At 43.6% G+C, this 15,729-nt stretch overlaps 1 protein-coding gene across 10 annotated transcripts; it reads left to right on the forward strand.

Annotated features, from left to right (window-relative positions):
* Positions 1-6,834: 6,834 nt before the first annotated feature.
* On the forward strand, positions 6,835-14,448 carry LOC116396305 (uncharacterized). Of its 10 annotated transcripts, none has more exons than XM_031870831.1 (15): positions 6,835-7,447; positions 7,756-7,911; positions 8,057-8,175; positions 8,397-8,568; positions 8,685-8,803; positions 9,615-11,088; positions 11,342-11,446; positions 11,786-11,961; positions 12,152-12,246; positions 13,133-13,263; positions 13,350-13,530; positions 13,676-13,829; positions 13,995-14,064; positions 14,152-14,270; positions 14,400-14,443. In XM_031870831.1, the coding sequence occupies exons 1-14, from the start codon at positions 6,952-6,954 to the stop codon at positions 14,220-14,222; spliced, it is 3,519 nt and encodes a 1,172-aa protein (XP_031726691.1). In that variant the 5' UTR covers positions 6,835-6,951; the 3' UTR covers positions 14,223-14,270; positions 14,400-14,443. The 10 variants fall into 10 exon arrangements, with proteins under 10 accessions (XP_031726691.1, XP_031726692.1, XP_031726694.1 ...); XM_031870832.1 differs by having other exon boundaries at positions 14,167-14,270; XM_031870834.1 differs by lacking the exon at positions 14,152-14,270 and having other exon boundaries at positions 13,995-14,111.
* The last annotated feature ends 1,281 nt before the right edge of the window (positions 14,449-15,729 follow it).

Below are 15,729 nucleotides of genomic sequence, written 5' to 3' on the forward strand. Positions count from 1 at the left end.
AAGAAAGCTACACAGATGTTGCTCACTGCTGAAAGCTTGCAGCTGAAACATTGGAAATGTCAAAATACTGGAATAAGTGACGTTAAAGTAAACATAGCTGCTAAAATGATGGTTAAAAGGGAAGCGTGGAAAGAAGTTTGAATGTCAATGTAAGTGTAAATGAAGTGTTTGTAATTGCACTTGTAGTTGCTTTCCTTATTGTGAAACGTGTGTATGTGTGTGGTGTGTCTATACTTAAAGGGACCCCAAAATCAAAAGTACATATTTTCCCTCTTACCTGTGGTGCTTTTTATCAGTGTAAATTGTTTTGGTGCGAGTTGTCTAGTTTTGGAGATATCTGCCGTTGAGATGTCTCCAATATTAAGGGACTATATATCTGCTTGTTGTGATCAAAGCGCCAACAAATAAAAAATTAAAACTCAACAGCAATGTCTCTTTCCAGAAATCATGACCCGGTTACTGAGGATAATCCACAGACCTTGTTGTAGGAACTATTTTCTTTCTTATGAACGACACTGGACGACCGTATCACAGAAGGTGGCCTTCATCTATACTTAATGCTGCTAGCTCACCTAGCACAGAGCCTCGCATTCATGAGCAGAGGCCCGCTTCCTTCTTCGCGGCGACACGGTTGGCAGGTGTAGTTGGCTGGAGAGAAAATAGTTCCTACTATGAAACTGGTCTCAACCAGGTCTGAGGATTATTTTGAGTAACCGGGTCATGATTTCTGGAACGAGACATTGCTGTTGGAGTTTTTCAAATGTATTCTTTTGGCGCTTTGAGCACCACAAGCCGAGTGCCATAAAGTTCCTTTATTTTCTCTAGAGAAGGAAGACATCTGTATGGCTGATATCTCCAAAACTAGGCAACTCACATAAGAACAATCGAGACTGATAAATAACATGAAAGGTAAAGAGGGTGAACTGTCCCTTTAAACTATAGTGTTTACTCTCGTACACCGGTCTCTCTTGAGAAAAAAAAAGACCACAATCTCAAAGAGGCCGCCTGTTAAAACAGAAATAATAATAATAAAGATATACGCGTATATGAACTTGAGTACAGGGACGTCAGATACACGCAAATAGATAGAGACAGACAAAAATACTCTAAGTGTGGACTGGGAGACTGAGGTCACTTGTTTGCTTCATGGTGAGTTTGGAAACATGCAGATACACCAAACAGCAGCCTGAGTCAAAAGGCTCGGCAGAGCACCTGGTCAGTATCATGTCAAGGCTGCCTCTGCCACAGGTATGAGCCAGCAGGATAATAACAGGCTTCGCTATATGACTTACCTGCCACTGCGGTGACATTGAAAGGCAGCAGAGCCTGCCTGAATTTGTGGCAGGGCTACTTGTGTGGCTTCACTCTGCTGGGGGTCATGAGGCTTCACGCAGACACTACCGCCCCGGCCTCTTTCCTAGAAATGAAACGGATCTTCTTCTCCTTTTTTTTTTTTTCGTGTGCAAGCTATTATGAATGCGTTTTAATGAGGTTGTCATGGAAAATAACCTTTTTCATATGTAGACAAAGAGGACTCAGAGAGCTGGAATGCTAATCATCGCCAGCGCTGAAATGGGGAACTAACTGATGCCCCTGCCATGGTAACACTTAAGCTTCCTGGGCCTTAATGCACTATCACGCTCCATGGGAACCAGAGTAAATATAGCAGCCATCCATTCATGTTCAACAGTCTTTCAGACACCACACCTTGATCGCGTTGCTTAACGTTCAACGTGCCACACCCAGATCCCTATGGGAAAAAATGTCAGCCCTTTGAAATTTCGCAATTCAGGGTTGGGATTTAGTTGTCTAATCTTGTCAAGATCTACGTCTACTACGAGAAGCCCCAAAAAAAACGAGACAAACGTCTTCACCCGGGCCGACAGACAACTCCCTCCGTGCATGCAGAGATGGACCTGCACTATTTAAATGACTCTTTCAAATACAAGTGCTTGTGCGAAACTACACGAGGCTGATATAGAGCGCAGACCAGAGCGACTGGCTGAGAGAAAGGGAGAAGTGAAAATGTGGTCGAACCTGATTCTGCTGTAAGCTGATCGACCCCACCTTGCAGGTGAGGCAACGTTTGTATTGCCGTGTGATACGGCACTCCCTCCCACCTGTTCCACACACCAGAACTCTGAGAGTTACTGAGTGAAACCAATATACATGCCTGTGGAGTAAAACAAACAAAAAACTTGAGTTATGCAAGAAAACAGGCCTTTTACTCAGATCTTGGTGTATTTTCGGGGGAGAGGAAATGCCATGAGTCATGTATTGGTCAGCTATCGTTTTTTCAGAGTGAAAACTTGAGCGGGAGTTTGACGCCACCGTCTACTGTGTCTCTCGGGTGAGGGGGGAGGGAGAGGGGGCGTTGCAGGAGCTTAACCACAACACGTTTTTTTTAAGATCCAAACACAAGTTGGCAAATCACATGCCTTGTGTAAATACTGAAGAAGACCAATGGGGCGGCTTGCAACAAGCAGCCCTTTGTTGCGCTGACGTTGCTGATCAGTACTGGGAGAACCAGAGAGTCCTAAAGGATCACTTGTAACAGTTGCGATATTGTCTGATCTGCTAACTGTTGTGTGCACAAGTATTAATGATGGTCCCTTTAAATACTTTCTCAGGGTTTGCTGGTTCAGGGTGGTTCTATTTAGTGTGCAGTTTACGATACACCGCGGGCTCATTACAGAGCTGAATGCAGGGCTGACTGAAATACACTTTGACATTTTACATTGTGGAAAAAATGGAATATGTGGCCTCAGGAGAACAATTACTTTAACTTACCCAACATCCTCAACAAGCACTCTTGTGTATCAAACCTGTGACATTTTTGCATTTTTAATTACCGTTTGTTTGTTAAGTTGGCAATGTTAGACATACACACACGTTAAATTGTCACCGGCTATATTCCCAAAAAATATACATTTGTTGTAAATAGACAAACAAGGTAAAGGTACGTTGCTATTTTTAGTTGTGTAATATCTAAATCCTTTGATGATGTGTTTGTGTGGACGCTCAATGAGGGATATTTCAACACGACTGTGTGAGACAAAGCCAGCAGAGCGGTGCCTCCATGCCAAGGGGAGTGAGCCTGACCACAGCCAAGTCACTGCTGCTTTACACAATAGTGAAGCTCTCCGTCTGTGGTTGACTGTCTCACTGTGCTCATTCCTTCTCCTCTTACACAATGTCGCACCCTGCCCTGAGATTTCTAAACTCCTATTATAAAAACACAGCCCAGAGTGTGTATTCATAGGATTTACAGGGGTCATTTTCATGCGAGTGTTCTGTTAAAATGCGACAGAGCAAACACAAGGGCCTTTGTCACTATAGCTTGGTGTGTTGTAACTCTCTCCTCACCCCCAGGCTGTCGACTAATTGGAAAAAGTCGACCGTCGCCCTCCGCCCCTGCTTCCAGTGTCACCGGGCTGGGGTTTTATGATAAGCTATGTACAGGGACACATTCTCAAACACACATACTCACACACACACACATACCTTCCTATACATGTACACATTCTCATCTACCTGCCAAGGAAGTGACACATGGCCCCAGTTTCTGGAAAAAAAAGTAAACACATGCATATTGTATAAACATAATGCATACTCACCACACGACACATTGCTGAACTGGAGAAACAACGGCACACACATACACACACACACACACACACACACACACACACACACGCACACACACACAGTTTCCTTTCCTTCTGTCCTTCTCTCAGGAGTGTGATGATCATCAGTTTCATTTTCCAGTAATGGTCACCTCCCCAGTGTGTGTCCATGCCGTGGCCTTCGGCCCGACAATAACTCATTAATTGAAGGCAGCCTCATTCTCTCCGTAAGGAAATACAGGCCTTTTAAAAAAAAAACATGCTTTTTCAAAAAGTTAAAGTGTTCAGTTGTGGACAAATAAGCAGGATGGCAACGTTAACCACAAGTGCCGATGCAATTTAGGTTAATTATGACCTACAGTTTTATCATAAGTATTGGTTGTTTCAAGTACCCAATACATTCCATATGGTGTTCCACAGGGTTCAATACTTGGTCCACTCCTTTTTTCATTATACCTGTACACCTTGTATATGCTGTACATAGACATGTATACATGCATGTACTGTAAGCACCCACTTCATGTTTCTAAAGTCATTTATAACATAACCCATTCAATATCTGCACTGTTTACATTTAAAGTACGACTTGATTTGTGTATGCAGACATTGTATGTTTTTGTTCATTGTTGCATTTTAGACATATTTATGTACACACCTATTATTGTCACCTACATGTATGTACATACGTTCAATGTTTATTTTACCCATCTTTGTTGTCCTTGTTATTGTGTCTATTTCTATGTGCTGTGTGAGCTAATTCCCTGTATGTGTACACATAGTCGGCCAATAAAGCTGATTCTAATGATCCGAACAATTTAAATTGTTTAACCATACGTTTTGTTTAAGTCTGTATCCTTGTTTTTATTGAATCTTTTATTTATTTTTATGACACTGTTTAAATATTTAAAATGTATATATATACATACACTTGGAGCTGTATTTGTATGAAGGGGGCTATACAAAAAAGTGTATTATCATTATTATAACTTGCTTTCATTTTTTTTCTTTTATACTGTTAGATTGTGTTTGAATTGTTGCACAAAACTCAAGCTTTGTGTTTGTCCCGAGGGTGAAATATTGGAATCAGAGAAGAGAGGCTACATGATGTGGCACAGGGCAAAGACCCACGTAGGAGGTGGACGTGCCGGGGGTAACTTTGAGCGAAGGAGCAATCAAAATCAAATTAACACCTCAAAGAATATGCTAAACCTGTAGCTGAGAGAATGTCTCTCAAAGCATGCGCCCTGTTGGCTGCCTGTGTGTGTGTGTGTGTCAGCTGTGGTGCCTCAGCCACCGTTTACATTCAACAAAAAAAAAAGAATTCCTCATATTTAGTTGAGCCGGCATGTTTCCATGGTTACTGGCCAAGGGTTTTCGTACTTGCTTCACTTCCTCACCCTCAGCCCTCTTTTCTTCTTTTGTAGACCTCGCTCTGTTTCTTTCCCCTCCCTCGTGGACATTACTACATTTAACTCCAGTTTGTCCTCACGTGATTTCTTCTCCTCTTTTGGAAAACTATTCTGCTCCTCCTGTTTCCTGCTCGGGTGCCACCCCTGCGTTTATGTCGCCCCCACAAAGCCTCGCTCTCTCAATGAAATCCAGACATATACACACACTGTACTCTCGCTCCGACTCTCAAGAAAACAACTCCTGGCTGTAGCTAGGCAACTCCAAATATGAGTCATCTCACTGCCGCGCCCATCATCAACTGATCATCCCCCCCTCCCCACACCCACCCCATTGACACACACACACACACACACACAGCCTCTTTATGAAGTGTATTTTGTTTCAAGCATTCAAACTGTGATTCTTGAGGCGAGAGAGGGCAAACTGTGAGAACATTACCAGTCTGCCCTCAGTCGATAACATCATGACCTCAATGTGATGACTGCCCACAGCTTGGCAGAGTCACTATAATTATCAGATGGCGGAGTTGGCAGTTAAACCAACAGTGCTCTTGTTTCCTGACGGTTTGGTCGCCTACAGTAGCACACAGAAAATATCTGTGTGTTTTTTTCTCCTCATGAATAGGCGGAACATCTAGAGTCTATTAAACTTTTATTAGAGGCATTTATTTCCAGGCCAGACAGCAGTTGGGAAGAACAGCAAAGGATTTCATTTCAGCTAAGTATATAAAACCAAACTATGAAATGCAAATGAGTTAGGTGGTAAATTAATCTCTGATGTGACTTAGTATATGACTTATTACTATCAATCAGATGATGTGTGCAGTTTGACAAAAAAGAGAGAGACTATTTAAAAAGAGGGCAAAGGTCAACGGGGATGTATGTCAGGGTGGAGTGAGATCTGTCAGAAGTGCAGACATGTTTTTAAGTTAAGAGTTAAAATATATTTTTAATGAAGAATTCAACTATGCATAACGGTCAATTGTATTTAAGAGATAAAAAAAAAGCAATTTCTGAGGGTACAAATGTATGAATAACGTGTGTGTGTGTGTGTGTGTGTGTGTGTGTGTGTGTGCGTGTGGATAGGTCTCCAGTGGAAATGATTAGTTCAATGTAGTACCGCCCTCTAGTGGACAGAGAAGTAGATTGTGATCAAAGTTTTTAATAGTCCATACTCAAAGTACACGTTTCAAAATCCTAATCCTACTTGAGTAAATGTACTTATTGTGCAGAAAACGTCCTGACTGATCATTTATTATATGTTAGATTGATAATGATGTATCAGAGCGTATATGTTGTAGCTGGGTAGAGCTTGTTCCCTTTCAAAATATCACAAAATAAATCTAAGGGGTCGACAAATTTATATTAATTTTTTAGACTTTTCTGTAATCTTTCCTTTTTTTTTGTGAATCGTTGTATGATTCTAGCAGCTGTCTAAATAAATCCCTCTAAATTCTAGAGGGGAAATCTCTTTGGAGGATCTGCTTTTTTTTGTGAGAAGTCACAAGCCGAAAATGTTTTGAATCACCCATTTAATCTTTAACAATGAACTGTGTTTTGTTTCTCTTTTATTTGATTTTTTTTTTTAGGAAAATATAAATGTTGTGGGGTTATGTGTTAACATTTCCCCTCCGTAGTGGAATAGAAGCATAAAGTAGCAGCTAATGATAGTATTCAAACGTTAAGTACATGAGAAAGTGCACTTAAATCAAGTTAAGTGGTGACTTGAATCCTTCAACGTTCATTAAACACACTTGAACGTGTGAAATCTGCAACCGTTATACTAATAATCCGCCATTTACTAATTAGTGGCAATTAGCGCACAGGTGTGTTGGCAGGAAGCCTACCTACAAAGATACCGCTGCTGTTCCCTCTGCCCCAGTGTGTTGGTGCGCAGAGAGAAACTCTTATCTGACATGCATTTGAAACGAACAGGATACTGCTTCGGTGTCCTCATTTACACCATCACGACCATAACCTTCCCCTCAGTGGGCCGGTGTGAGCCCTCCGTTCATTCCTCCCACCCGACCGCTCACCCGTCTCTGCACAATGACGGGAGCAGCGTTGTGACGACAGAAGGCCTCCCTCACCCCTCTGAGCGAGAGGGCAGAGAGCGGCTACAGCTCGACTCGAGGCGGGGAGAAGAGTCGAGACGTCTCCCGTACTTTCACAACTTGGAAAACGGGGACCGGACACGGTCCGACACCTCCGGACTGACGCCCAAACTCACAATGGCGTCTACGTCCGCTGACAAAAGCTTCAAAAACCGTAACAAACCGAAGCGAAGCGACGCCCCAAATGAATATTGTGGCAAAGGGAAAATTGAGCATGTTGTTCCCGGCGCGTTTTATATTACTGGTCAACTGGAAACGAGCCTTCATGTGGGCGACCAGGCAGACTCTGCTGCTTCAGGTGAGCTGGGCTAGTACTTTATTCCCATTGAAGTAATGTTTTCATATGAAATGTATTTGCTTTGGTGTATTGGTGCATAAATATAGAATAGGAAAAAAAATGTACATGTAACTGCAAAAAACATTATTTTTGTGGCTGTGCAAAGGTCCACAGTATAAAGAATAAAAATAAAATGCAGTGAGAGATGGTTTCTCCAGCGATAATGGCTCATAAAGCTGTGCCTTTTTTAAATGTCAAACCTCCCTAACAGCAGGAGAGTAGAAGATTCATTCAAAGCATTATTGTTATGGTTCGTTTTTGTTCACCAGTCCAAGCTCAGGGAGGCCGGGAGAGGGTCAGAGGTCAGCGGCTCAACGGCTCAGAGGAGAGCTGGCACAGGCTGCACCCCGTGGTGCAGTGCGGAGACGACGCCATGACCCTCACTGTCAGGAGGAGACGAGCTGTCCAGCTACAGCTGGACCGAGGTGAGGCTACAGCCCCCCCCCCTCGTGTCTGGAATGGTGACATTGTTATACAAAGCTTGAATTTGGAGATACAAACAAAATAGTAGCAGCTTGGTGTGGACTCAAGTACGGGTAAAATTAAGGTTTTGTTGTCTTTGTGTCTCAGTGAACGAGTCCTCCGTGCCGCTGTCCCAGCTGCCACCTCAGTGTGGCTTCTCTGTTCAGACCACATTGAGAGACCTCAGTCTGATGGCTCAGTATGATGCCTGCCATGTCACACAGGAGGTATGGTATCCATGTAATATGTTTAATGTCTGATAACAATGCACAGATTAGTTTAACTAGCTCCAATGTCATCTTAACAAGATAGTTATGGACTTTCATGGTGTGATGACTCATGTTTTTAATGCGTATTTAATGAGAAGCGCTTGTCTAATGGATGTGAAATTGTTTAGCCAGCAGCAGTAAAAGTTATAAAAGGTTGCTGTTTTGAAACATGTCTTTAGGTTGACGGCTATGCGTTGCCTCTGCTGTGGAGGGGGACGCCAGTCAAGATGTCCTGCCCAGCCCCTCAGATCCAGCTTCAGGCCGGGGGCCCTTCCTCCCTCTGCTGCTCCCCGCTCGGTATGACCGTCAAAGTGCAGGGACTCCATGCTACAGAGGAGCTGAGGGTAAATGGTAAAACGAAGTTTCCCTTTCATTTCTATTAGTTCACTCAGATATTCTTCTTCTCTTTTGTTTTCCAGACTTTTACAATAAATATGACAGTTGTTTTTTTTTCCTTTTCTCTACAGTCCGAGGGAAATGGACCCGTCTGGTGGAGTTAGCTGAGCTGTGTGGCTACACACTGGACAGACGAGATGCAGAGATTATAATCGCTGCTCCGTTCATTACCTGTGGCGTCGCAGTAAAGGTGAATTTCAGAAAAGGAACAATTTATGAGACATCGAAATTACATTTTCAGTGTTCTTTTTTTTTTTTTTTTTTTTTTTTTTTTTTTTTTTTTAAATTGTCTCCATAGCACTGTCATTCTTTGAGTTTGATCATCAATAATAATGACTCGGTCAGTAATAACTTCTCAGGGAAGGATGATGCCAAAACTATGTGACTGGTGTCACATGATATCTTAAAGTCTCGTTTGTATTAATGTGAACTTTAGAAACGTGTTGAGGGAGGAATGAACGCAGTGCAACATCTGAGGAAATCAAAATATCTTTAAGAATCAAAAAGATCATCTGAAGGAAACAAATTTAATCCAATAAATCCATCCATCAATGATGAACTCAATTGAGAAAAAGTGTGTGTGTGTGTGTGTGTGTGCGCGCGCGCGTATACGTACGTGGGTACGTGTGTATACGTACGTGTATATATACACACACGTGTGTGTGTATTTATTACAAAACGCATATAGATATTACTTTTGCTTCAACTAAATTCACCCTTAAGTCATAACTTAATTATACCGACTTATAACGGAAGTTTAACTTCAGGGGTAAAGGACTGAGATTCAAAGCATTTAGTCAAAGAATAAGAATAGAAAGACACCGTCTCAGACCAGCTTTAGTGTACAAAGGTGCCCTTGTTGTCAGAAGTCGGACCGCCATACCATCAACTGCTAAATATAGATATCGTTTACTTCCTTATGTGTTCAGACATTAATGATCTAGTCCTGAACATGGTTATTTTCTACCGTCTCACACAGAAAATCTCATCTTTTTCCTCAGGATGGAAACCACACACTTTCTCTTCAGATAGGAGAGCAGACATTCACGCTGACCTGTCCTGTCTCTCCCCCTGAAGAACTCCCCCTGACCCATCAGCCTGTGGTCAACAGCCCTCATCATCTAACCAGAGGGCCAGCAGAGCACATGCCAGAATCCCTGGAGCCACTTCCATGGGCTCCACCGTTCTACCTGGCCCCACCTTACTATCCCCACCCTACGTATCGCCACAAGTATCCTAGTCCTGAGAGACGCACTGCAGTTAACCCTCCTTCTCCCTCATCTCTGACTCCTGACCCTACATTCGGTCCTCAGCCTCTCCCTGCCATTGATTCCCAGCCAGACTATCGGAACCACTACTCTCACCTGATTCCTGTCAGGGAGTCTTATAAACATTTTGGTGTCCACAGTTCTCTGTCATCTGCAGATGATACGGATGATTCAGGTCGGGCGTATCCAGAACTGCCTCTCCAGCCCTCCAGCCATGCCTTCAATCCATACTATCACTACTACCATCACCCTAAAATCCCTCTTCCTGGCCCACCTCAAGACCCTGATCCAGGTCCTGAGGTTCCCAGAGAACTGTCTTTAACTAATCCTAATAACCCTGAAAATCCGGTGTTTCCCACCAACCTGCAGCAGTCCGAGGCTCTCCGCAGAATTAACTCGCACCAGTTCCTTCAGCCCGAGCCTAAGGCTGCCTCTCCTCCTTACACCCTTCCAACTAGTCCTCCCAAAGCCTCTGCACTGTATACACCTCACCTGCCACAGCCCTATCCGTACCACTCCTATTACTTTCCACATATTGCATGGGGCGAGGCCGAAAGATTGGCTCCTCTCAATCCCGACACAGCTGCAGAAACCAATTTGTCTGATAATCCAAATTCAAAACCCAGCACCGTCGTTCATGACGGATTCAACTTAAATACTGATGGTGATTCTCAAAACCTTCAAAAAAGCAGGCCAGAAGTAAAAGCAGAGCTGGATGACAGAAAGAGACTCTCTGCCCCCGTGACCCCAGCAGTCCAACCTTTCCTCCCCCCCACTCCCCCTCCTGGACCCGACGCTGCTGCAGCTCCTCGTCCTGAACAACCCTCCTTCCCCACTCCATCACCCTACCATAATCCTCCTCCTTACCCATTCTACTACCACCCTTATTATCGCTACTATCAGATGTATTATGGACCTGAGAGTTTACTCGGCATTGACCATCGCGGGTCTCCGACTTCCTCCAAAGAAGCTTTAGATTTAGAGCATCTGCCTCCAGCGTCTTCCTCCCCGCCTCAGCATCCCTCCTATCCATATCCTCAAACCTCTACTCCACCTACAGAATCGGCGTATGATGCTCACAATGACCCCCTACATCCTTACTATTATTATTATTATTCCCCTCATAACACCCGGGAACATCAATATGATGCTGTTGGACGTCCTGGTGGCGAAAAAGCAGAAGAGAGGCTGGATAATGAAATGAAAGGTGAAAAACCAGCAGCTATTATGTTTGGGACGTAGCTTTTGGTGTCAGTGTCCTGACTTCAGATCACCACAAGGCGGCAGAACATTATTGTTCAGCCGTGCCAGGCTAAAGGTCTGGCATCTATTCTGGCTGTAACTAGACACCTGAATGGAAAACCGAGTCTGAATTTATGAATCTGTCATCTCTCCTGCTGCTGAATAGAGCTATTGAAGTATAACTGGCTCTCCTCTCATTGTTTGCTCTCTGCGCTCAGATCAGCTCAAGGCCGAGCCGTTCTCTGCCTCACCCCGGGGCCTTGGCCCTGTGTCAGATTTCGACTGCCGCGTCTCTCTGGGCTGCTGCTCGTACCCTGTGAAGGGTGAGTCCCTCCCACAGCAGATCCTGTCAACACGCGTCTGGAAAAAAATGAACCGACAATGAAGAAAATCAGAGAATTGGATGATCGTGTGGGGCTTTGAGGCGAGAAGCCGACACCCAAACCACCCAATTAAAAGCATTACATTTGTGATTTTTGCCAACACTTAAATATTTGTCCTTGATTTTAATCGGAGGATTTTTTTGTAAACTGGTCAAAGCAAAATGACTGTGTGTGTGTGTGTGTGTGTGTGTGTGTGTGTGTGTGTGTGTGTGTTTGTGTGTGTGTGTGTGTGTGTGTGTTTGTGTGTGTGTGTGTGTTTGTTTGTTTGTGTCCCAACAGACTGTACAATGGGACAGCATTTCATCTTTGCGCTGCCGGACTCTGTGGTGGAGCCCACAGTGGCCCCCCCTGCTCATCCCTCTGAGCTCAGCCATGTGTCCTGCACACCGCAGAAGCTGACCTCTGACCGGGACATCTACACCGTCCCCCTGGACGGCTGTGGAGTAAGCAAACACGTAAGGAACTCTCCAATGTATAACGCATAAAGGTAGCGCCCCCAAAAAAAGGCAGGCCGACCGCGACGACGCCTCGTGAAAGTTAATTCAACTTTAATGTGGTGGAATAGAGTGATGCTTTGACTGACCACCATCTGATCACTTTATAACATGATGGAAATCATTTTTTCCAACTTCATATCCTTGTCAGGCGTTTGGTCAGACAGTGGTTCATCTGTTGGAAGTCCATGGTATCCACTCTTTTCAACGAGACCACAGCTCTGAGCTCGAGAACTCTCCTGTCAGGTATGCCATTACTGTTGAAGGGAAGCTTTAGAGTTGGATAGTAACTTTATTTTAAGAGGGAATCATTTACCACCATGTATCGTTTGGGTGCGTGTTGTTCAGCTGTATGAGTTTGGGCTGTCTTTTCTTCTTTAATCATGTGCTTCTTTACAGGCAGTTAGCTTTGTGTTGCAAATTATTTCTACTTCTTTTAGACTAGAATCCAATTCTAGGCAAATGACTTCAACAGATCATCTACAGACAGTAGTCAGCTGATTGCATGAACATGCATTAACACGTGTTAATGCAATCAGCTGAACACGTGTTAATACATGTTCATGCAATCAGTCAGACGCATATTTCTGAATGTTTTTGTTTAATTTTTTGATCCCAGGAAGTTTCGAAGCTTTCAAATGGCACTTGGCCAGGAGGTGGAGTCAAAGCTCAGGCCTAGATTGCAACACATGCTCAGTTTACTTTCCTTTCTAATGATCATAGGCATAGAATCTAACATAAAATAGAGGAAAATTGAATCACACAAAAAAAATCCACCCCTTGCAAAATATGTTACCTCTATTTTTACAGTAAAATGTTACAGTTGTTAACAGATGCATGCAATTATCCCAAAATCACAGCTTCACTATCTCAGCGTTTGCTGATTGCTGCACTGCCATCAGTCAGGAAACACAGCTGCAATCATTCAAAGCAGCAGCTCACAGAACACCATCAGACACACACAGACACATCTCCACCTCCAAAAGATGCAACATCAGAGGATAAATGACAAACATTGTCCCAAAATAAACGAGCTGCGACGCACACGTCGTGAAATAATTGCCGTCTGTCAAAGATGCTCAGCTTAGTTTTGGATATTGAGACACGCTGCAGCCACTCTGTTGATCCACAGGCTGATGGTGGAATGTAGCTCCTCCCCGGGTTCTCCAGGTGAAGTGAAGCTCCATGTGATGGGTCAACCTCCTCCACCTCCTGTTCACTCTACACCAGCCACTGTCGCTGTGCTACTGAGAATTGCCACAGGTGATTGTCTTCTCTGTATTCTCTTTTAAATGGCCCATCATGCCTCACAGCACCGTAATACTGTTCCAATGTTCTCTTCCTCGTAGACGAGTCCTTCACCAGCTTCCACCCCGAGGCTCACCTGCCTCTCAGCCTCCTGCGAGGCAGACCAGTCTATATGGAGGTGAGCCTGCTGGACCCCCCCGAGCCCGGCCTGGTGCTGCTGGTTCACTCCTGCCTGGCTTACTCTCAAGCTCCATACGCCAGCTGGATGCTGGTCTATGATGGGTATGTTGTACAGAAATTAATTACTTGTATTAGATACTGATATAATTTGTATTTTCATTGAATTCTAATGAAGTCTGAGGAGCTATTTACAAAGTTCTCCTGTAGAGATTTTCAGTTGTAGCTGTGCTCTCACCGCTGTGTTCAGCTGTCCCAGCCGAGGTGATTCAGAGCCGCTTCCTTCGCCACGCCCTGACCCCCACCACATCCGGAGGTTCACTATCTCTGGCTTCCTGTCTCTGCACTCAGAAAGTCCCCCATACATGGCTGAAGGAGGATACTCTCACCTGGAGGACCCAGAGGTACCTCCCACTTAACGTGCTCATACAAGTAAACATCTATTGTTGTCTTTGAAGTTCAGGCTACCCTAAAGACCATCCATAGTGGTGGCTACATGTAGACTAGGATTAGTGTAATTGTGCCATAAAACCATTTCTTTGTTTCTTCATTTTTTCTCCTACCCTCAGATCTACTTCTTGTGCTCGACAGAAGTGTGCTCTGCTGCAGATGGTGACTGCACTGTACGCTGCATCAGCAGTAAGTTTAACACAGTGGAAACATAAGAGAGGAACTAGTCCAACAAGGTTCTTATACATTGATTATATATATTTTTATAATTTGAAGACTTGTGGGTTCCAGACTTGGAAAGTCTAACTCAACAAAGAACTATTGTCCCTCCAACAATAAGTCTGTGATCCACTGAGAATCTACACTAAAGCTGCACAGATGGATTCCTGTTGAATGTACGAGATGTATTGTGGCTACATAGTTTACATTACCCAATGTAGTCATCATATTTCACCAAAAACTTTATAAGCATCAGGCCCAGTCAGTCTCGAGAACTTTAACATGAACTTCTTTTTTCCTCACAGGTCCCAACAGTGACGCGTGAGCAATGAAATAAACACTCTTACACAGCTGCACTCTTGTTTTGTTTCATGGAAATAACCGATACACAAGTCTTAGTGAAGAGGAGAGGAAAAGCCCTCGATAGAATATTTATTCAAAAACGTGTGAATGTAAAAACAATATAGTGCAATGCAAATAGTACTACAGTGGTACGGGAAAGAAAACAAGCGATACACAAACAATTCAGCTGTCTTCTGTCTAAACAGGACCCTTAATATACTTCCATTTGGTCCGAAAGGCTTTTGGCAGGAATGAAAAGTTGAACTAATGTCTCTTAACAGCAAGATGTGTCCCAGCGTTTACAGGAAGGCAGCACAGCTTTAAAGCACTCGGCATGTTTACAGTCAGTTTAACAGCCTGAAACAGTACCTGATGACTGAGGGAAGCATGCAGAATATTTCTGTCACACACCAGAAGACTTTGCTTTCTGACCTGTGGCCCTCTGGGTGCAACAACTGGAAGAAATGACATGGAATGCAATATTTGCAAAACTAAAGCAACGTATAAATGACTCGTGTAACAATGTGACATTACATCTCTACAGCACCAAAATTAATTAACAGTTACAAGAAAGTTAGGATAAATTGAAACTTCATTTCAACAATGTCATGTGATTTAACCTTAAATAAACACTTGAAATAATTGTGAAATGGATATGGAAGATAATGTTCCGTTTTTGAATTTTAAACACACAATACGAATTCAAGTGGTGCTATTTGCCAGTGGCTCAGTCAGCATTTAACTACTTCATATGTAGACAACCGACAAAAGCACAAAAACCTCAGCAGCAGTGTCGTTCACTTACAACAGGTCACATTATAAACGCAGTGTGATGTTTTAGGATTTTGAATTCAGTTCTAAAACTAGTATAGTAGTTCACAGCAGATGAAAATTAGCCTCTCTGGCTCACTTACAGTTTAACTGTTGATTGGTGTGCATTGTGCCTGAAAAATAAATAAACAAACATGCATACAGAGACACATATGTAAACACTCATTTGCTGGTTGAGCCTGAATTACAGCGATGGCCGTCGTCGGTGAGGCAGAGGGGCCAACCGAATCCTCTTGTTGGTACACGGTGCTGAGACCTGCTGGTCTCTCTTGGTCCGTTTCAGGAGGATAATGGCGCAGACCAGGGCGATAATCTGTGATGCAGACAGGAGAGGAACCTGCTTCCCGCTCGTTAGCCCCTCCAGGATTAAACCAGCCACCGAATGGGTTCGTGTGAGAGCGGCACCAGCCCATGCTTTCAATTTGCATGCAGCCACTTGTATGTTAATTTTAGAATTTGTGT

This window comes from Anarrhichthys ocellatus, unplaced genomic scaffold, assembly GCF_004355925.1.
Source record: "Anarrhichthys ocellatus isolate YVR2014 unplaced genomic scaffold, GSC_Weel_1.0 scaffold55, whole genome shotgun sequence".
In the NCBI taxonomy this organism is placed as follows: Eukaryota; Metazoa; Chordata; class Actinopteri; order Perciformes; family Anarhichadidae; genus Anarrhichthys; species Anarrhichthys ocellatus.